A 23,694-nucleotide genomic window follows, 5' to 3' on the forward strand; every position below is an offset into this window, starting at 1 on the left:
TTAAAGTTCTTACTAAATGTAAAAGCTACCCAATAAAGTTAATACCAATGTATGAATTACAATTAAATGAATGACAACAAAATATGAAGGAGATGTCAGGCATAGATCAAGCTTGTATCATTCACAAAGTAGCTTCAAATAAATATGGAATGCAAAGAGAATCACAAGACAACTTGGGAGTGGCTGTAGGAACAGTGATAGTGAACAAAGGATATTTGTGAGGGCCCCTAAAACATAACTGGTTCATATAAAATTAAAAGGAGGAGGGAGAGAATCTTCAGTCTGTACCAAGGCTGGATTTACACCTTATACACCCCTAGGCACAGCATCTTCAGTGCCCCTCCTGCCTATAGCTGCCCTTCGTGTTTCACACCGTTTTAGAGAGGTCAGGTGCCCCTAAAATGCTGACGCCCCTAGGCATATGCCTACTGTGCCTAATTGGAAATCCAATCCAGGCTGTTCCCAGAATCCTGCAACGGGGGAAGTAGAGACCAGTTGCTGTGCTGGGATCTATAGGCACTGAGCTTGGTTCCATTGAAATCAACAGTAACACTCTCACTAACCTCAGCGGAAGCAGTGCAGTACCCACCTGTGAACATTTTTTTCAGTGGATTATTTCTAAATAATAGGGGTAGGTGGAAAGGTGGGTGGGAGGGGAGTGTTTAGACTTTGTCTTTTTTTCTCCAGTTGTTTTACTTTCCAATCCAGAGTAGCCATAAAAATAGATTTTTTTGTAACAGAATATTCTATAAATGCAGCATGACAAAAAAAAACAAACCAATCACAAACTACTCTGTGAGATGAAGAAGATTATGTTCTTCAGTTATTATCTTCAGACCCTCCCAGATCTGTTGTTATGAACTTATTGGCAGCCACCGAAACCAAATTAAATAACACTGTAGTTCGTCCATTATTGAGCCACTTTCCAAGATAGCTGCCACCTGGCAACAGTTGTGTTGCTGTCAACTTTTAGCCAGTCTTTTTAAGGCTTACTTGGAGAAGTCCAAAGTGATCAATATTAATAGGACATTTCTTTTTAATGACTTTTTACATGTTGATGACTGAAACCTTCCTGAACTGTTGTTGAAAAACGTGAGCTATCCACTTGAATCCTGTTCACCAGCAGCAACCTCTAAGTGCTGTAATACATCCTCTACTTTGTACATGCTGAACTGCCCTACATGCAATATACCTAGCACTTTGGAAGCTGCAACCTCATACCTAGGATTAATAATTAACCTGGGCTACTTAAGGGCAATACTACCTGGCTCCATGAAATATTTATGAGCTCCTTTTGTTGGTAATTAGATTAAGATGTTTTTTCTCAACCAAAAAAGCTCTCACAGTTAGCTAAAGGGGTACACTTTGGCCTATCTTGCGCTATAGATAATTTACCTATAACATGATACCAGTGATTACAAAGCTCACTTTCATCTTTCAGTGTTGTTTTTGACACTTTCTCATATTTGTGAGGTTCTATCACTTTGCATGTAGTGTGTGATATTTTTGAAGATGCTTCTCAAAAATGTGCAGATGGGATTTAATAAACTGTTGTAATGATAGGACTGCTCTTCCTCTGCGTCTCACTTTTCTTAGCATAAAGTGCAGAGGCGTGTGATGATTCTCCAGGGATGTACAAATAAAGTTCTTATTCTCAAAGCTGAGAACTGAGGTAAAGAGCATTTCAAAATATGCTTAGGAAACAATAATGTGCATAATATACAAACATGTAGAGGACAGGGAAATACATTTATTATCTGTGTACTCACCTGATAGTTGCATGTTGATTTAGATAATGGCATAGAGAGTACACTTATAAAGTTTGTGGATGATACCAAGCTGGGAGGGGTTACAAGTGCTTTGGAGGATAGGATTAAAATTCAAAACGATATGGACAAACTGGAGAAATGGTCTGAAGTAAATAAGATGAAATTCAATAAGGACAAATGCAAAGTACTCCATTTACGAAGGAACACTCAGTTGCACACACATACACAATGGGAAATGACTGCCTAGGAAGGAGTACTGTGGGAAGGGATCTGGGGGTCATAGTGGATCACAAGCTAAAAGCAAGTCAACAGTATAACACTTTTACAAAAAAAAAAAGGCAAATGTCATTCTGGGATGTATTCCCAGGAATGTGATAAGAAGACATAAGAAGTAATTCTTCCATTCTACTCCATGCTGATTAGGCCTCAACTGGAGTATTGTGTCCAGTTCTGGGTGCCACATCTCAGGAAAGATGTGGACCAATTGGAGAAAGTCCCGAGAAGAGCAACAAAAATGATTAAAGGTGTAGACAACATGACCTATGAGGGAAGATTGAAAAAATTGGGTTTGTTTAGTCTGGAAAAGAGAAGATGAAAATGGCTATCATGTCCCCTCTCAAAGTACATAAAAGGTTGTCACAAGGAGGAGGGAGAAGAATTGTTCTTCTTAACCTCTGAGAATAAGCAATAAGCAATGGGCTTAAATTGCAGCAAGGGAGGTTTAGGTTGGACATCAGGAAAAACTTCCTAACTGTCAGGGTGGTTAAGCACTGGAATAAATTGCCTAGGGAGGTTGTGGAATCTCCATCATTGGCGATTTTTAAGAGCAGATTAGACCAGTTCTTCTCAAAGCCAGTTCGCCGCTTGTTCAGGGAAAGCCCCTGGTGGTCTGGGCCGGTTTGTTTACCTGCTGCGTCTGCAGGTTCGGCCGATCGCAGCTCCCATTGGCCGCGGTTCGCCGCTCCAGGCCAATGGGGGCTGCAGGAAGGGTGGCCAGTGGGAGCTGCGATTGGCCAAACCTGCAGACATGGCAGGTAAACAAATGGGCCTGGACTGCCAGGGTCTTTCCCTGAAAAAGTGCAGACCGGCTTTGAGAAGCACTGGGTTAGACAAAAATCCTGTCAGGAATGGTCTAGATAATACTTAGTCCAGCCATGAGTGCAGGAGAATGGACTAGATGACCTCTCAAAGTCCCTTCCAGTCCTATGATTCTATATTTAGAGCCAGCCAGGACACAGGAAGTTTAGAAGGGAGGGGGGGGGGGAATTTCCTTAGTTTCTGACTTACAAATCACCGAGGGCCTGACTTTGATCTCACAGCAAGTAAATCAGAAGTAACTCATTTTAATTCAAGGGTGTAACCCAGTAAAAAGCCATTGAGTGTCTCTGGTGGAGGAGGGATGAGCAGGAGCAAGGAAAAAAACAATTTGCAGTAGCTATTTGATAGCTGCAGCATCACATGGGGCTTATGCTTTCCTTATTAGTTTCCTTGAATGCAACTGCACACATATTCTCTGCCTCATCACCCACAGGCCCTCTTTCAAGCTCTGCTCCACACTAGATGTGCTTGTCATATCTTTTGTTAAATACTGCAGTGGGAATTTTTCATGGAATTAAATTGTTATTGAGACTTGCACTCAACTACCAATTAAATAGGGACTTGAAATTAGTCATGCAAGTATTCCTATTCCTGGATGCAGCTGGGCTGCGGCAGAGCACAGAATGGCTTCTCTATAGGTTTTCATGTGGCAGGGCAGGGTGCCCCCCATGAGGATGTTATTCACTGGGTCTTCCTAAAGCTGTAATGACTGTACAAGAAAGCTCGTTAAAAGCCAACTATATCCAAACCTGCACTGCCCACACAAGGAGAAGGCACATATGTAGAACATCAAGTGTAACTTTGACACATAAAAGGCTTTCATTCTGACACAAGATGCTGAACAGTGGCAAGGTTCTTCCATCTGCCCAATAATACCATGTGATACGTATTTCCTTTCATTTGCTGTGGAATGTATGAGAGGCTTTTGAGTGGTTCTTTAACAGGTATGGTGAATGCTATCAGTACTGTATTCAAGTGCCTCATACTGTGCAAAGGTATTTAGATTACGATAGGCAGATAGTTCAGTGTTAAATATACAGTTGAGCCCTGTTAAAGTGAAGGGTCCCGTTCTATTTAAAACAGAACATCTGCACAAGTGGATAGTAACTAGACTAGATGATTAATTTGGCCCAATGTGATTAGTAAAGTTAAAGCCCTTAAAAAATATAGACAGATTAAATACTGTCATGCAGATAAGGGATTTTTGTAACATACTGAAGAACTGCCAGGGACCTAGTCAAACACCTGAAAAGATATGGAGAGGAAGAAAAGCCTAACTGTCAATAAGAATGGGGGGGAGGGGAAAAATGAAAGAGGGAGGGGAAGGGGAACTTCACTGAGGGAAGTCATAGGAAAATACCAGCAGTAGTCCAGGAAACCTAGTTCACTACATCCAAAGGGCAAGAATTCAGTTTGCACTAGAAATCTGCAACCAGCTTGCAGGTAAAAACAGAAAACCCATCCTTGCCAGAGAATTCAGGACTTAGAGAGGAATAAAAAACTATATTCTAATGCAGAGGAAAACACCTAAAAGGCATTTAATGCGACATTCATTGCACTGCAAACAAGCATGCCTAGTTTGAATCCTTGGATTTAATTGAGGGGTTGAATTCATGATCTAAAAGACATGTTTTTATAAACTTTGCCTGTGGAAGATAATTTATTTGTTTTGGCTTAGCCAAACTCATGCTCATTTTATAATAGAAAAGAGAAGTTTCTGGAGAATTTCTGTGCCCAGCTATAGATGTATGATGTGTATACTAGGGAGGAAATTTTTTCACATTAGTGACATTGTGTCAGGCTTTTGTTTGAATAGTATCCTTCTGACTTTCTAATCACCTCGTTTCACTTTGAGAAGTGTATTTTTTTTAATTTTGAAGACTGGAACAGTAAAATAAAGTGGATGAATGGCTGAAAGCATAGATTTTAGCCTTGCCACTGCATGTTGTGATTTCTTCAGCCCTTTCACAATCTAGGCCCTGTGCTTGGATATAAAGTCTCCACAAATCAATTAGTGCCACAGTAAATGGTGTTGATGGTGATTAACTAGGTGACACTCTTCCTTCTGAATTGGACAAATGGTATTAGAAGGATCAGAGCTACTTCTGAAATTGCAGTCATTAAATTCCCACAATATTTTTCATAGGAATAAAAGAGATTAGCTTTGGTTCACATGGAAATTCTGAGCTGGTTATTAGTATTCTTCTAATATAAGCATCACCTGCAGTTTTTGTAATGTTTTGGCACGTTGTAATGTAATGCAACCAGAAGAAAACAACTTGAGTCATTTTGTCTGAACCATCTGCATTTTCCAGAAGTGATCTCTACTTAATTCCTGCTAATGTTATCTAGCCTGTTCTTGAATACCTGAAGCTATGGTGTCTTGTTTTGTAATCTAGCCTATTCCCCAGTAGTACTTCCTCTTAAGAATTATTTCCGTTTGTTCAAGCCATTGGTCCTGATCCATTCATCCACTGGAACTATATGACAAGTATCAGGGAGGTAGCCATGTTAGTCCGAATCTGTAAAAAGTGACAAAGAGTCCTGTGGCACCTTATAGACTAACAGACGTATTGGAGCACAAGCATCTGACGAAGTGGGTATTCACCCACAAAAGCTTATACTCCAATACGTCTGTTAGTCTATAACAGGGGTCGGCAACCGGTGGCTTGCAGCTCGCCAGGGTAAGCACCCTGGCGGGCTGGCCCGGTTTGTTTATCTGCCGCGTCGGCAAGTTCGGCCGATCGCGGCTCCCACTGGCCGCGGTTCGTGGTCCCAGGCCAATGCGGGAGGCAGGAAGCCGTGGCCAGAACATCCCTCGGCTTGCACCGCTTCCTGCCTCCCGCATTGGCCTGGGACCGCGAACCGCGGCCAGTGGGAGCCGCGATCAGCCGAACTTGCCGACGCGGCAGATAAACAAACCGGGCCGGCCCGCCAGGGTGCTTACCTTGGCGAGCCGCGAGCCACCGGTTGCCGACCCCTGGTCTATAAGGTGCCACAGGACTATATGAATTATTCTTCTCCTTCCTTTTAATTGTTACCTTGAAGATATTTATAGACTGTAATCATGGTTCCCTTGTGTCTGCTCTCTTCTAGCCTATATATATTTTCACTCCTCTCAGTGCCTCCACATATGTCTTGTCCATTGTTCAATCTATGAATCATTTTCTCATAACTGTGGTTTCAATTGGCTCCAGAAGATTAGAGTTTTGACTGACAAAATTATTAAAGTATTCTCTAGTGAGACAGATAGGACATAAGAGTCAAAGGGAAAAAAAGAGTGAGAGTTCCTTTAAAATGTTTTTAAGGTTTTGTGTAACATCAGCACTTTTAAATTATGATCAGATGAGACCAGTCATTTACTAGAGTCTTCTCCACCCCCTTTTTATTTTCCTTTTTGAGCACAAACTTTAAGACACCAGTGTATGTACTTTTATTGAGGAGAGGTGGCTGCTTTAATTGCTGAATGACCATGTCTGGGAAATACAAAGGATAAGAGCATCACTAAGAGAACAGGGATATCTGAACATCCAAAGTGGAGTAATAGGACGTTGTTTTTCAAGCCTGAAGTGGCAAGAATTCCTGTTTTACCATATCATCACATGAATGTCTTTTTGTTCTGATTTCTCAGGGAAGCCCAGCTTTTTGTAGAAAAATTTGAAGGTGCACTTGGAAAAGGAAAAGGGAAAAAGTTTTATGCGTACAAAGTGATGATGACAAAGGTAAGGATTTTATTTCATCAATTTCATACAATGCAAAGCAATGCACTGTTGTAGATTATCATTCACCACATCCTCATAAATATCATTTTAAACCGCCTTTGCCCCAAATTATCCCAAAGCAGAGTGTGATGGGTTGGATCACAGAAACCCCTTTGGGAGCTGCCACACAATATGCCCAGACTACCTGCTTTCCCTGCCAGCTCGGGACCCCAGCACCCTGTCTTGCTGAGCCAGACACTCCCGTCTGCTCCAACACAGACCCAGGGTCTGAATTACTTGCCCCAAAGCTGCAGGTTTACCTGAAAGCAGCTCACAGACGTGTTCCTGTCTTTAACACTCAGATGCCCAACTTCCAATGGGGTCTAAGCCCAAATAAATCCTTTTTACCCTGTATAAAGCTTATACAGGGTAAACTCATAAATTGTTCGCCCTCTATAACACTGATAGAGAGATGCACAGTTGTTTGCTCCCCCAGTATTAATACATACTCTGAGCTAATTAATAAGTAAAAAGTGATTTTATTAAATACAGAAAGTAGGATTTAAGTAGTTCCAAGTAGTAACAGACAGAACAAAGTAAGTCACCAAGAAAAATAAAATAAAATGCACAAATCTATGTCTAATCAAACTGAATACAGATAATCTCACCCTCAGGGTTAGGTCCAGAATAAAGAAAGCCAATCAAGATCATGCTCCTTGAGAAGATTTAGAATGTTCCAATCTCCTCATTGTAGCAGGAAAAACTCATGGCATATGGCAAACATGCACTTTACATATTAGATTGGAATGGTTCCCTCTCCCTTATACAGTGCTTCAACAGATTGTCCCTTTGCCTCAGAGCTGAGAGAATACTGCAAAAAATCTCTACAAATATTTATTCAAATTTTTAAACCAGTTTTGCTTCAACCACGTTCAGTACTAATTTGGCTTCATTTTTTATAGACATTTGTGGAACCACATTTTACTAGCATTAATGTTCAACAATTTTTCCACTTTCACATTCTGAAATATGCCTGGAAAGCCTGATTATATTTTCCCTCCCTTGGTATCCTGCTATTAATTGATTTATCTCCTTATACTGACCTCACACTTGTTAAAGCACCCGCATCCTTTCATGTATTTATACCTACTCCTGTATTTTTCACTCCATTCACTTGATGAAGTGAGTTCTAGCCCACAAAAGTTTATGCCCAAATAAATTTGTTAGTCTCTAAGGTGCCACAAGGACTCCGCATTGTTTTTGCTGATTATAATAGTTGCTCTTATCCAATTGAGGGACAGAGACACCACACAACTAAGCAATATAGTTCGAATTTCAGATTTGGAATAAAATACGTTAAATGATCAGAAACAGTTCTCAAGTCAAATAATAGTCAAGAAAAAAAATCACAATTTGTTCAGACATTCCACAAACAGGAAAAAAAAAGGCAAAATACAGCAAATTAAGTATTTGATACAAATTCACTCAGTTCTATGCTGGATCTCAGAGTAGTGACTGAGAATGTATATGAGAACACTGAGAATGCGGCCTCTTTTTCTTTGTGATCCTTTACAGAAATGGATGAAATTTCAACGAGATTTTGAGAATTTTAAAACAGCCTGCATACCATGGGAAATGAAAATCAAAGAGATTGAAAGTAAGTAGTTGTGGAAAACAATACAATTAGCACTTAGCAGCAGGTGTACTCCCAGAGGCCCCCCTGATTCCGAGAATATCTGTACTGCTTTTAAAAATAACTTTCCAGATGTTTTATTCCTCAAAAGAGAAGATGGACCCGCCTTCTTAATTATCAGTGAACCCAAAACTTCATCATTATTCTAGAGCACTGACACCCCCCCCCCCAGTTGTCATGGCAGAGGACACAGCCACATTCTGAACAAGAGATTATGTTTCATGAAACAATCTTCATAGTCAAAGCTTGTCTACACAAACATGTAGCTTGCAGCAAGCTGGAGCATGAATCTGTCTCACATTAGCCTGCCCACATGGACCCTGCTGATGTGTATTAACAGTTTGTTAGCATGCTTTGATCTAGTCCTCTTTGAAATGGGACAAAGAAGCACACCGAGCAAGCCAAAAGGCAATGTACTGATTGGGCCTGAAGACTAAACACTCCTCTGACCCTTAAAAAAGGTCTCTGCAGTCAGGGATAAGGTCCTTTGGTATGTTTGTTCCACCTGTTGTGTGGAAAAAAAATTAGACTTCTGTGTTCATGGCTCCCAATCTGGCATTTTTTAGTATCACTAAATTAACACAACTTGTTCCCTCAAGAACATCAGTTGATCTAAACTGCTGTGCTGATGTATGTGGAAACAGATTATTTTTCAGGTAGCCTATACCCAAACCATGAGTTCCATCATTTTGACTGCATAGCACGTCTTTTATTTTCAAGGACAACTCCAGTGTACCATAAACAGTATTGTCACCACTACATCTAATTGCAGAGATCATACATAAAATTGTCATGTTGATGATTTGGTAGTGCAGAATCAGATGGAGAATTCAAATCCCACTTGAAAGAACTGGAAAACAGAAGGTTTCAAATTTGTTGAGAAATTCTTTCAATAAAGTAAGAGAAAGAGCTGCTTATCTAACCAAGAGAATCATAGAATCATAGGCCTGGAAGGGACCTTAAGAGACCTGATATAAGCTCCATCTAGGTTGTATTTCCCTAGTTTGCTTATGAGAAGGTCATATGAGACAGTATCAAAAGCCTTACTAAAGTCAAGATATACCTTCTCCCCCTATCCACAAGGCTTGTTTACCCTGTCAAAGAAAGCTATTAGGTTGGTTTGACATGATTTGTTCTTGACAAATCCATGCTGACTGTTACTTATCACCTTATTATCTCCTAGATGTTTGCCAGTTAATTGCTTGATTATTTGCTCCATTATCTTTCCTGGTACAGAAGTTAAGCTGAGTGGTCTGTAATTCTCCAGGTTGTCCTTATTCCCCTTTTTATTGATTGGCACTGTATTTGCCCTTTTCCAGTCCCCTGGAATCTCACCCATCTTCCATGACTATTCAAAGATAATACTAAAATTATTCGACAGTTTTATTTGTACTTTAGTTTTATATCAACTGTGAAATGTCCATTACTTTCAAATGGGAGATGCATTTTTATTCATTGTGACCTACTCTGGGCATGGGGTTCTTTCTGGGAACACAGACAGGTATATCTATACTTTTAAAAAATCATTGTAAAATGTCTACATTGTATACAGTCTTCTTTTGTGAAAATGTATTTAGCTTGTTAAGGCATTAATAGCTATTAATCAGAAATATCCTTTAAAGTCTCAGTTACCTTACAGATAATAATGCCCAATATAGATGCCACTGATAAGTTTAAACCTTTTTCAGTACCCAGTATTGAAATTAATTCTGGAAAAGTGCTCTTGGGATACAGCTTAGAGACTGGCTTTGTTGTTTGCCTATAATATGCTATTTAAGTGTTCTCAAAAGACAACATATAAAATAAAGACGAAAAAGAGAATATGATCATGAATATCACTGTGCATATATAAAATTGCAAAGTACCGTACTTGTGGTGAGAGTTGTGGCAAAATTTGAGAACAGTCTTATCATAAAGTAAGCTTTATATTTCATAGGGAGAAAGGCCTTCCAGTAATGAGCTAAGTTATTAACAAATCCGCTCTGAAGCAAACTTGGCTTAACATCACAAGGACTTGAGTGGGAGCCTAGCCACTGATCAGCCCTAATTATAGTGCAAGATAGCTTTACTGAAGGTAGCTTTGGAGCATGCAATAGACAGTGTCAAGGTGGCTATGACCAGGAAAATGGTCAACTGTGAGTTTTAGCTGATTTGTACTTTGTGTTGCAAAGCAATCCTAGACAAGGTGGCACTAGGCCAAAAGAAAGGGTAATTCACCACATAATAACTTGAAACACATGGCATCATGATCAGTAGAGAACAAAGCAGGCTATGCAATCACCAGGGTTTAATTTAGCACGCAGAAGAAGCTGTTGAATAAATGTATTTAAATCAAATTGAGCAGCAGGAGACAGGTGGTTCTTTTGGTGGGCTGGTAACAGAATAGAATTCATTCTGAGAACCCATGTGAGTGATCCTTCAGTTATATTTGGTAAATAAATGGGCCTGGACTGAATTATTTTGCCATTAAAACCCACGGCTGTTTCAAGTTACATTAGTAGGACAAGTATGTAAAAATAGAACAGGATAATTAACTGATACTGTGTCTATGTACAGTTTTTTTCTCTCCTGTAATGAAATAAGCTCCTTTTTCTTTTCCTTAGCTTAAAGATGCCTGGACACTCAGAATATCACAGTATAAATGTTACCTTTATAATGATCCTCAATAAATAGGATTGTGAACTTTATCTTTGTAAAAAAAATAAAAAATAAAAATAAAATTTGGACAGAGACCAAGCATGACATGCGTCAGCCCAAAAGAAAACTATTTTGCAACATTCACTATACTGCAAATTAATGTGTTTTTACTGTATGTCTAAATTTTAAACCTAGAAAATCAGCAAAGCAAACCATAAAATGCAGTGATGAAATGACTGAGTCAGAACTTCAGAACTTGCTGTCCCCCAGCTAGCACAGCTCAGGGGACGGGTGGACATGAAGTTATTTTTAGGACACCTTTATGCCCGTCTACCCATCCTTGGGCCACTGGGTGCTTGTCTAGTCCCAATGTGCATTTAGGTCCTTTGCAACATCTGGGAATCAGATGATGTGCAACTTAAGGTCCTTTATATCAACCACACCTAGTGGCTCCTAGTGCTGATTCTCTTTTCTGCAGCTATGCATAGGGTGACCAGATGTCCCAATTTTATAGGGACAGTCCCGATATTTGGGGCTTTGTCTTTTATAGATGCCCATTACCCCCCACCCCATCCTGATTTTTCACACTTGCTCGTGTCACCCTAGCAATGCACCTGTGTGCTGGAGTATAGGACAGGATGGCATAGGAGCTGAGGATTCTCCTCTATTGAAGGGGACCAGTTAAGGTAGCTTTCTGGCTTTTGTGGCACAAAAGGTCAAGATCAGGTCAGAGGCAAAACCTGTCCATTTGTCTTGTTACAATTTTCTACTTAAATGGAGCTACTAGTGGAAGAGTATGGGAAACTAACATTAGAACATATAAAGGCTTCCTCTCATAGGAGCTGAAAAGTTCAATGTGCTGGACAAACAGTGCCAATTAGAAATACTAACATAAAAGCTCAAAGTCTAGATTAACAGGACTAGGTATTTCAGTGCTTCTGCAACAAGGGCCTGGGATGATTCTCCCCTAATTCAGTCCCAGCTAGTGACAGCTTTAATGAATAACTACAGGTCAATAAATGTTAGAATTAACTGGGGTACAAGGCTAATCTTAACTGATATAGCACCAAGAGGGCCATTACCAGAGAAAATAGTAACAAAACAGTTTATGAAATCATCAGGCACAATAAATGCTCACATGTCCTAAACCAACAGGAGCCCCTTTAGCAGTAAATAAAAAGGTCACGTGACCAACATTTTCAGTTACAGCAGCTACACCTCCAGAGCATGTGAGGATAAAAATCTTCCCTTTAATCATGAAGTGTTTGATTCTTGATTTCAGTGGAAGGTTTCTTCACATAAGTATTGCAGAATCAGGTCCTAAACTTCTATTATTTTACTATTATTAACATAGTAGTAGTACCTAGAGACCTCAACCGAAATCAGGGCCCAATTGTGCTAGGCATGGTGCAAACACAGAGAGACAATTCTTGCCCCAAAATGCTTACAGTCAAAATGGACAAGGCAGACAAAGGGTGGGAGGGGAAAGAGAGGCAAAAGAAATTAACTGACTTGCTCAAAGTCACACAGTTGGTCAGTGGCAGAACTGAAGAGCTCATAGCTCTCAATTAAATACTCTGTCCCCCTGATCAAGCTACCTCCCCTGTTCTTTCCTACCTAAATCTTTCCCATTTACAATAATAATCTTTCTCACAGTATGTACTTGTTTCCCTAAACTTTAATCTTAAACCATCTCTTGTTGTCATTGCTAAAACTTTTATACTGGTGATGCATAGACTAATGAGCCTGTTGTGAAGAATCTTTTGTATTGAGTAACTGTATACTCCTGGTCCTCAAGGTTTTCTGCATCTGGTGTTGTGACAGACACCAGTCTGTTAGTGATTTAGTATAAAAATACAACTATATTCTATACAATAACAACAATCGTAGTATCGCCATTGCAAATGCTGGTGTTTTAGACCACTGCTGTAGAATAGTGTATTTGTGTTTTTTTAAATTCAGGAAGTTGTCTTTCAAGCAATGCTTTGCTTTCTCCCTGGCTAGTAGGCCAGAAACAAAGCCTATGTAGAAAGGCACTGATAAGCTCTAGAGACCATGATTTCAAAGGTATTTTGCTGATTTCAAGTGGAGTTAGGTGCCTCATCTGTTTAGTCACTTTTGAAAATCTCATTAGGCACCTATCTGCATCCTTAGGCAACCAAATACCTTTGAACATCTGGCCCTAGGAGATCATCCTGAGGTTCTATTCCATTGTATTGGTGTCATGTTATTTATATTCTTTCAGTATACTTTGGTAAATGGTGTCTTGGCTTCTGTTTTTTAAAATCATTTCAAGGAAGTGAATGCTAGTCTGCAATCTTGAAAAATTACTAAAATGATACAATTATAGGTACTAATATAGAATAAAGAAAAATCTGATTTTTTGTATCTTCAGCATTCATGAAAATGCTCAAGTAATCTTGTCTCAAAGTAAGAAGAGAAGAATATTGACTGATCTGTCTTTTTGTCACTGCAAATGTTTTCACAGGTCATTTTGGCTCTTCAGTAGCTTCTTATTTCATATTCTTGCGCTGGATGTATGGAATAAATATGATTCTCTTTGGATTGACATTTGGCCTTGTAATGGTGCCTGAGGTGAGTGAGAATGCGTGATTTGGAATTTTTTTAAAATTGGATTTCTTATTTCTATAGGGGAATAAAATGTCACTGAGAAATGTTGCTTAAAACTTTTACCTTTGTTACTAGAACACTTAGGACAAGATCTCTACCAATGCTCCAGCTCCTTTAAGCCATGAAAACAGACAGAGTGGTGTAAAACAGATCTAAAAGCCCTGGTTCTGCTCAGGGACGCATTCCTGGCACAAGCATTGCAGAAGACAGCTATAAGGCTGCCTCCCAAGAACTTAACACCCCCTGGCATGGGGGGTGGGTGGGTGGAGCATGCCTGAGCAGGGCTGAGCATGAGACAAGTGTGGGGGGAAGGGCTGCATCCTGCAGTGCTGTGACTCTTAGGGCAGTCCATGAAGTCTGTCTAAATTACAACAGGGGCATCTCCACTCTATACCTGGAGCAGCCCAGGTTTACAGTGGAGGGGGGTGGGGAGCACAAGGTGGTTTAAAGCTACCTTAGCCCACATCCCCTGGACTGTGAGTTCTGTGCTGCACCTCTAATAGTATGTCTATACATTAAGCTGGAGGTATTATTTCCACCTTGAGGAGACATACCCCATGTCAGCTGTGATCAAGAGCTAAAAATAAGGTGTAGCCACAGCAGCTCAAAGAGCAGGCACAGCTAGTCACCCCACATATGTACCTAGCATCTTGAATGGGATGCTAGCCTCTTCTCCTGCTCACGCTGCCATGGCGAGACTCCATTTTTAGAGTGCTAGCTTGCTTAGAACTAGCCTGGGGTACATGTCTCCTCAAGAGGAAATTATACCTCCAGCTTGAAGTATAGATGTATCCTTAGACATGCACCAGAGAATCTCATCCATAAAGTGGAATTCAACTCAAATTGAAATTATCCCATGCAAAGGATGAGTATAAGACTTAAGCAGGGCTCAAAATAGGATTTAAATGGAATTTAAGTGGTATATAGGGCTTGGGCTGGCCCCTAAATTTCCACCATAGAGAATATCCTCTTGATTACACTTACTTCCAGTGTGTACATGTAAGTGAGTGAAGCAGATAATGTCAAGCCCACAAGATTTATTTAGGATATGACATTTTCCAAAAATTTTCTAATGGATGGGCCAAATTCTGCTTTCATTAGAGTAGAGTAATTGAAGCCAATTGAGTTACTTTGGATTTACACCACCTTAAGAGCCTGGTTCTGTGCCCATTGAAGTCAAGAGAAAAACTGCCATTGATTGCAGTGGAACAATATCAAGACTCAAGTGGGAGTAGAATCTGGTCTAGAATCCTGATTGTCATCATCTGAAAACTATATGCATGTAATGACCCAATCTATTTTCTATTAACAAAAGCAACAAAATCAACAGCACAAGAAAAATGAATTTGCATCACTGAAAGAACTCACTGATCTGATGAATATTTTTAACTTTTGTTGCTGCTGAATATAAAAGATACAGCTTAACATTCCACTGATTTTTAGTAGACTACCATTTAATAAAAATTGCAATGACATATACTTCAGGAATAGCGTCAATCACGAATTAAAAGGCATGAAGGCAAAAGATTTGGAGAGATGGATTGCTATCAGTAGGGAGTTAAGGAGAACACAAAGCAAAATCTCCAGTGCAGTTGTTCACATCTGCATTTTATACTTGGTTGTTGGTGTTGTGTTTTAAACTGTTATCTACATTCATCATATTTTGGCTACAGGTGCTGATGGGGAAACCATATGGCACGTTACCTAGAAAAACTGTCCCGAGAGCTGAAGAAAAGACTGCTATGAATTTTGCAACTTTGTGGGACTTTAGTGTAAGTGTGCATTATCGCAATACTGCATATTATCATGACTCTTTTGGCTCTAAAAGGCTTTGATTTCAGTGATCAGTGCTTCACTGTTCAATTTCAGTAGTTTAATATGAAATATGTCAGGAGATCATTCAAATGGATAGAAATCAATTCAAATCTCCTTTTCATTAATTCCGAGTATAGATGTTTTCTTGATCTAAAAACAGAATGTATGAAAATTCCATGTCCATTACTGTGTCTTTAGGAATAAAAAAGGAGAGGAATTTGGGAATAAGAGTCTAGACTGATGTAGTCTCTGGTGTAATTCCATTTGCTTCAGTAGAGTTGGACTGTGGATGAATTTGACCCTCTGGGATTATATGCATTTAGATTTCAAATTGGTGGTGCTGTGTGAGTTCCATGTAAGACAAAACCTCGCTTTAGGCCTTTTTTTAAAGATAGACTAGAAACAAAATTCTGTTTTTTAAATTTGCAAATATTTTAGCTGTAGTGGGATGGATGGCTGAATCCCTTATTGTTTCTTTGAAGCTCATCGTATCCTTAAGAGATGAACCTCCTCAACTGAAAGTCTGAAGGTAGACTTCTAAATACCATAGAATACTTTTATTTATTGAAACAATATTTTCACCACCTTTCACACAGGGCATGCCTCCATAGCGTGATTACTTTTGTAAACATGAAATAAATTTAAGATGACTGTATTGAGGATAAATTCCATATTACAATGAGCCCAGACAATGGTACATTGGTTGTAAGGCAATGAAAGTCTCCACATTGTCTGTCAGTCAGCTGCAAAGGTCATTGTAAAGGATTTTGCACAAACAAAAAAGATGGAATCATCCAGTTATAGGTGTTCTCCAGATTAATGGGAACAGCATTCAGATAAGGGTGACTTTGCCGGAAGCTTCTGTGCAATCTCCCTTCTACATTTAGGCCTCAATCCATCAAATCTTTATGAACATGCTTAACTTTAAGTACTTGTTATGGATTTCAGCAAAGGTAAGTATAATAGAAGATGTGGGAGGTGAAACTGGGAGTCTGTTTCTTTGAACAATTTATAGCCAGACATGGCAAACTCAGTAGAACAGTTCATTCTCTTCATACTCATAAGCACTAGGAGAAGTGTTAAAAATAACTCAGAGGATGAAGGATGAAACCAAAGTTTCCTTGGTGCGGACTGCTGATGCCAGGAAGGGTGATGAAGGCTGTGGACAGTGTTCCACTGCTCACCCTAGGAGTTCTGCCAGCTGGGGGCAGCTGTAAATTCTGGAGCATCCTAGGAGCCCTGCAGACAGAGGCTGTGGTAGGGGTTCACTGAATTAGCTCAGCCTTTGGCCATTCCTCCCATCAAGCATTGCCCACTTTCAAGCATGTGCTGGCTGCCTAGAGAGGGCCTCAGCCTTGTGCCACTTCAACCCCAGGTGGATTTTTTTATTAGGGGCCTTACCTCTGGCTCATGGCTTATTCCTCTGGTACAGTGCCTGGAACAGTGGTGGGCAACCTGCGGCCCGCCGGCTGCATGCAACTCATCAAGGTAATAAGATTTCGGTCAGTGAGACATTTTGCTGACATTGACCGTCCACAGGCACGGCCCCGCTGCTGCTCCCAGTGGCCGCGGTTCACTATTCATGGCCAAAGGGAGCTGTGGGGGGCCGTGCCTGCGGTTGCTCAATGACAGCAAAATGTCTCACAGCCCGCAATCAGATTACCCTGATGGGACGCACCACTGGCCTGGAATGAACTCTGGCTCTTTCATTTATTTCTTTGGAGAGTTTCAGCCAGGTAGCAAGTTTTTAAACTCTCAGTACGCAGACAGAATACCAGACTGGATACATTGATCTGTATGCTGACTTCCTGACTTTTAATGCAATACTTCCAGGCTGACTCACTGAAACCCAGTGAATTTTTAAAATTTTAGTTTAATAAAGTGTTCAAAGTAACACATTTACCTCTCTCCACATTGCCTGATGTAAAGTGGTAACTGACCAGATGACTTGACCTGATTTCCTTTAGCCACAAAGTGATGACCCCTCTTTAGATCCATGAAAGGAAGTCAATGTTCTTTTCTGGGTGAGCTCCTGGACCATTAGAAGGAGTAACTCAATAACATTCTGCAATCACTGATGTATGTCAGTAATTAACGGAATTGAACTCCATTGTATTTGGATGATCAGGAGCTCCAATGGTTGAATGGTAGTAGCAGGAGACACAGCAATGAAGTCAAGTGGTGAGGCCTATTTAAAAAGAGAGGAAGTACTGCAGCAGAGAGGGACCTTGGAGGAGAAAAGTGAGCCTTGTAGCAACATGGAGGCCCTTTTAAGAAGAGTGGATCCTAGAAGAAGGATGGAGAAGGTGAAAGAGAAGACTTGAGAGAAAAGAGATGGCAGCAAGAGAGGGGAGGCTCCCAACAACTGAGAAAGAAACAAGATCTGGCAAGGGACAATGAAACCTTTATCCAGACAAGGATGGGTATGGGGACTATATAGCTGAGATAATTTTAGAGGCAAAAACAATTTTTTCAGGTCCAAAATAAAATGATAAACATGTTTTGTTGTTGTTGTATTCTGGAGTAATTCCCCAATAACATTTATTTCAGAAATAATAAAAAAGGGCTCTAAAATGTGTAGCAAAACATGAAGGGGAAATTGTGCCTGCCCTGATCATCCTTGGGAATGTGGCTATTTTCATCATGCAGAAATTGCTAAATTGCTGTTGCCTTTTGTATTTTAATCTTGAACTGAATTTTTTATATTTATATAATCTACAGCTCAGACCCTACTCCACAGCAATCAAAATCCGAAGGCTCATTATAATCATGCATACTACTACATAAGAACATAAGAATGGCCGTACCGGGTCAGACCAAAGGTCCATCTAGCCCAGTATCTGTCTACCGACAGTGGCCAACGCCAGGTGCCCCAGAGGGAGTGAAACTAACAGGCAATGATCAAGTGATCTCTCTCCTGCCATCCATCTCCATCCTCTGACGAACAGAGGCTAGGGACACCATTCTTACCCATCCTAGCTAATAGCCATTTATGGATTTAGCCACCATGAATTTATCCAGTCCCCTTTTAAACATTGTTATAGTCCTAGCTTCACAACCTCCTCAGGTAAGGAGTTCCACAAGTTGACTGTGCGCTGCGTGAAGAACTTCCTTTTATTTGTTTTAAACCTGCTGCCTATTAATTTCATTTGGTGACCCCTAGTTCTTGTATTATGGGAATAAGTAAATAACTTTTCCTTATCCACTTTCTCAACATCACTCATGATTTTATATACCTCTATCATATCTCCCCTTAGTCTTCTCTTTTCCAAGCTGAAGAGTCCTAGCCTCTTTAATCTTTCCTCATATGGGACCCTCTCCAAACCCCTAATCATTTTAGTTGCCTTTTTCTGAACCTTTTCTAGTGCTAGAATATCTTTTTTGAGGTGAGGAGACCACATCTGTACACAGTATTCGAGATGTGGGCGTACCAGGGATTTATATAAGGGCAATAATATATTCTCAATCTTATTTTCTATCCCCTTTTTAATGATTCCTAACATCCTGTTTGCTTTTTTGACCGCCTCTGCACACTGCGTGGACATCTTCAGAGAACTATCCACGATGACTCCAAGATCTTTTTCCTGACTCGTTGTAGCTAAATTAGCCCCCATCATGTTGTATGTATAGTTGGGGTTATTTTTTCCAATGTACATTACTTTACATTTATCCACATTAAATTTCATTTGCCATTTTGTTGCCCAATCACTTAGTTTTGTGAGATCTTTTTGAAGTTCTTCACAATCTGCTTTGGTCTTAACTATCTTGAGCAGTTTAGTATCATCTGCAAACTTTGCCACCTCACTGTTTACCCCTTTCTCCAGATCATTTATGAATAAATTGAATAGGATTGGTCCTAGGACTGACCCTTGGGGAACACCACTAGTTACCCCTCTCCATTCATATGCTCATCTATCTTGTGTTAGGCTGTGGGAAGAGTGTAGAGGGAGACCCTATGCTTATGGCTACCACTTCATAGCTAAAATATATATCAAGCTTCACAGTTAAATACAGTAGGCAAAGCCCAGGAAACAACATCCTCAATTACTCACCGTGCAGGGCTCATCTAAAGGCTTTAAAACACCTATGACAACACTGACTTAGCAGAGCATGGTGCCTTTAAAGATATTTTAATATGTAGTGTGATCTAAATAGCCATCCAGAAATGTATGAGGCTATGTACAACTACAGATTAGACAATCCAAGCCCAGTATAAATTCTTACATGAAATTACACCATTTCTTAGTAGAAGTGTAGTAACTAAAGACAAACCTGCTCACTTTTGGTGCTATACAAATGAATAATAATATTCCCTTTCTCTTAGAATCAGATACCTAATATTGTCTCTCCTGCATGCATATCTCTATAGCTGTTCTGATCCCAATACAAATAAAGAGATGCATCGATTACCAAACGAAGAAATCTGTAAATATTACCTTTAGTTACCATATATTAATATTTCTTTTTCACTTTCACAAGAATTGCAAATGAGGTTCTGAAGACTGTGTGTGACTCATTTCAGACATTTAAAAATCTCCAATAAATCAAATGCATGGTTTGTGATTACACAAAGCAGAAGGATGTTAATCTATAGATATTATAATCTATGAATGGATTAATTTTAAGAAACACCAGCAGCTAAACAGAAGGAAAGTAAATGGACCTTTTAATTTAGGAGGACTAAAGCACTCTGCATTAGCAATGTCAGCTCATGATCAGCACATCTCATATTCATCAACAGTATATCGATAAATTACACTTTCGCATGCTGAACTCTAGTGTTTGATTTGAGTTAATTGTGCCCATTTGGAACTTTGCTGCTGCTCTGTATGTGCTATGCTGTTCATCAAAGGGATTTAAATACACTGTTCTCCTCTCCTCTGATTAGGCTAAGCCAACTATCTTGATTACTTTCAGACTCGAGCAATTGCCTATTAAATTATTTTGAAAAAATAACATCCAAGCCAAGAGAAACTTCATTCATATGATTTGTTTTAAAGAAATGCAGTTTTTTCAATACCAACCTAATAATTTGTTTTATAAACTGTAGATACAAGAATCATTTCAGTATCCAATGAAACCCAACCATCTGCTGAATGAAATTTATCAGCTGTTAACCAGCACACAGCAACACTACCCAGTATTTTAGGACAGAAATGAAGAATTTTATACCAAACTGGAACTGGAGGGAAATTTTAAGAACATGGAATATAAGTAACCAAACTTTCTGTTTTGTTGAAAAGCCACTTTCTGTTAAAACACACACATACAACCAACCAAAAAACCCACTTGGATGAAAAAGCTTTCAGCTGCTACATTGTAGATGAAGTGTCTAACCTCTAAAGTATCTGACAGGTTATGGACCTGACAATCAACATGAAATCTTTTTCAGATCCTCTTTAAAGGCTCCAAAACAGGGCTGTTCTGAATTCTCACAGAATAGTCAGGCCCCAGCTGTCAGGTTTACCATAATGTCGTCTGGAGATGTCATGAAGGCATAAAAATGAATGTCTTTTTGGTATTCACTGCTTTTGGTGAAGTTTCATGAGGTTTAGTGTGTGTGTGTGTATGTATATAACAGGCTAGTTAAGCTGTTACCTGCCATTTACTTTTCAGGGCCTTGCACAGTATTCTGTGCTCTTTTATGGCTATTACAACAACCAGAGAACAATTGGATGGCTGAAGTTCAGGATGCCTCTTTCCTATTTCCTTGTGGGAGTTGGGACCATTGCCTATAGCTACATGGTTGTCATCCGAACGTAAGTCCCTTCTGTCTTTAGGGAAGTAAAGAATGAATTAAAATAAATGCAATTCTCTTCACAAAGGATGCACTGTCAGAAATGATAATGTAGCAGTTTTAACAGCAGGATTGATGCAGCTCTGGTGGGGAAAAGCTGCAAGGAAATGCTGGACTATGTTAAAGCCATTTATAATTTCTTAGGCCAGTATTTATTTATTTATACCAGAAAGCGTGTCTCAGTCCGGCAGAGGTGGGAAAAAAAATCTTTACTGAAATAACATAACACTTTCCCTCTGCATCTTAAAGGTGTAAAATGAATGCGTAATTCAAGGAACAAAGCTCTCAACCCCTCCTTTTATAATAGTCTGCATCTAGCACAATGTCAGATAACATCCAGGCCATTCAGTTGCTCCTCTTTTAATCATACCTCGTGTGAAGTAAATTAAAAAAAAGGAAGAAGAGGAAAACACCTGACAAAAACTTCAGCTGTATAAGTCACAGTGAGCAGTAAATGATTCTCAGCAAGATTATAGTGGTTAGTTCACATTTGCACAGTGGTGTAGCAAAATTAATACCATTGGTCATGGTAAAAGATTAATGTCCTATGGCAGACAAAGTAGTCTCTAGTTGTGCTTTCTCCATTAAATTATATTTAGAGCACAGTACTAAAAACAGTAGGAAGACTATGGGTAAGTGGGAGAAAGGAAAAGGAGGCTAGATAGGTTAGTGCACTAGGCAATTACACTTCCATCTCTGGAATTCTAGGTTTAAATCCTGGCTTACATCCAGAGTGAAAATGAGTTTGGTTGTCTTATTTTAGGGCCAAATTCACTACTGGTATTAATTGGGGCTATTCCATTGGTGGTACGCCAGTGGTGATTTGGTCCATAGTACCTATTTGCTCACACTAGAAAACCCCCTAACATAAGCCCTGGTCTACACTATGAGTTTAGGTCGAATTTAGCAGCGTTAGATCGATTTAACCCTGCACCTGTCCACACGTCAAAGCAATTTTTGTCGACTTAAAGGGCTCTTAAAATCAATTTCTGTACTCCTCCCCGATGAGGGGATTAGCGCTGAAATCGACCCTGCTGGGTCAAATTTGGGGTAGTGTGGATGCAATTTGATGATATTGGCCTCCAGGAGCTATTCTAGCGTGCTCCATTATGACTACTCTGGACAGCACTCTCAACTCAGATGCACTGGCCATGTAGACAGGAAAAGCCTTACGAACTTTTGAATTTCATTTCCTGTTTGGCCACCATGGCAAGCTGATCAGCACAGGTGACCATGCAGAGCTCATCAGCACACGTGACCATGGAGTCCCAGAATCGCAAAAGAGCTCCAGCATGGACCGAACGGGAGGTACTGGATCTGATTGCTGTATGGGGAGACGAATCCGTGCTATCTGAACTCCGTTCCAAAAGACGAAATGTCCAAATATTTGAAAAACTCTCCAAGGGCATGAAGGATAGAGGCTATAACAGGGACCCACAGCAGTGCCGCGTGAAACTTAAGGAGCTGAGGCAAGCCTACCAAAGAACCAGAGAGGCAAATGGCCGCTCCGGGTCAGAGCCCCAGACATGCCGCTTCTATGATGAGCTGCATGCCATTCTAGGGGGTGCAGCCACCAGTACCCCAACCCTGTGCTTTGACTCCGTCAATGGATTCTCACGCAACAGGGATGTGGCTTTTGGAGACGAGGAAGATGATGATGAGGAGGAGGTTGAAGATAGCGCACAGCAAGCAAGCGCAGAAACTGTTTTCTCCAACAGCCAGGAACTGTTTTTCACCCTGGATCTAGTACCCTCCCTTCCCACTGAAGGCGGGCTCCTGGACCTAGAAGGCGGAGAACAGACCTCTGGTGAGTATACCTTTGTAAATATTGTACATGGTTTAAAAGCAAGTGTGTTTAATGATTAATTTGCCCTGAGGACTTGGGATGCACTCGCGGCCAGTACACCTACTGGAAAAGTCTGTTAACGTGTATGGGGATGGAGCGTAAATCCTCCAGGGACATCTCAATGAAGCTCTCCTGGATGTACTCCCAAAGCCTTTGCAAAAGGTTTCTGGGGAGGATAGCCTTATTCCGTCCTCCATTACCACACCAGGCCACTAGCACGTAGTCTGGAATCATTGCATAACAAAGCATGGCAGTGTATGGTCCCGGTGTTGGCATTCAAGTAACATCTGTTCTTTATCTCTCTGTGTTATCCTCAGGAGAGTGATATCATTCATGGTCACTTGGTTGAAATAGGGGAATTTTATTAAGGGGACATTCAGAGGTGGCCGTTCCTGCTGGTCTGTTTGCCTGTGGCTGAACAGAAATCATCCCCACTGTGCGCCATGCGGTGGGGGGAGGGGAGAAGTGATCATCCCAGAGAACATGATGGGGTGGAGGGGTTTAGCTGGGTTTGTGCTGCACGTTAACCTGAAAACCGTGGACCCTCCTTTTAAATGGCCAACCCAATGGCTGCTTGGTATGGGACATGAGGGCGCTGCTGTTTGAAACCATTCCCACATGTTATGAAGGTTAAAGAAACCAAAAGACTGTGGCTTACCATGTCTGGCTGCAAGCCGAATTCTGTTGCTTGCTGGCCTGCATGTGTG

General features: G+C 40.4%; 1 protein-coding gene across 1 annotated transcript in view; it reads left to right on the forward strand.

The window, feature by feature from the left end:
• Positions 1 to 23,694, forward strand: part of TMC1 (transmembrane channel like 1) — a 79,474-nt gene that overhangs the window by 21,999 nt on the left and 33,781 nt on the right. Inside the window, exons 5-9 of the mRNA XM_045020251.1 lie at positions 6,499 to 6,589; positions 8,144 to 8,225; positions 13,387 to 13,493; positions 15,203 to 15,301; positions 20,961 to 21,103. Coding sequence (XP_044876186.1) covers positions 6,499 to 6,589; positions 8,144 to 8,225; positions 13,387 to 13,493; positions 15,203 to 15,301; positions 20,961 to 21,103 — 522 coding nt within the window. The remainder of the gene's footprint in view (positions 1 to 6,498; positions 6,590 to 8,143; positions 8,226 to 13,386; positions 13,494 to 15,202; positions 15,302 to 20,960; positions 21,104 to 23,694) is intronic.

Source organism: Mauremys mutica, chromosome 6 (assembly GCF_020497125.1).
Source record: "Mauremys mutica isolate MM-2020 ecotype Southern chromosome 6, ASM2049712v1, whole genome shotgun sequence".
NCBI classification, from domain to species: Eukaryota; Metazoa; Chordata; order Testudines; family Geoemydidae; genus Mauremys; species Mauremys mutica.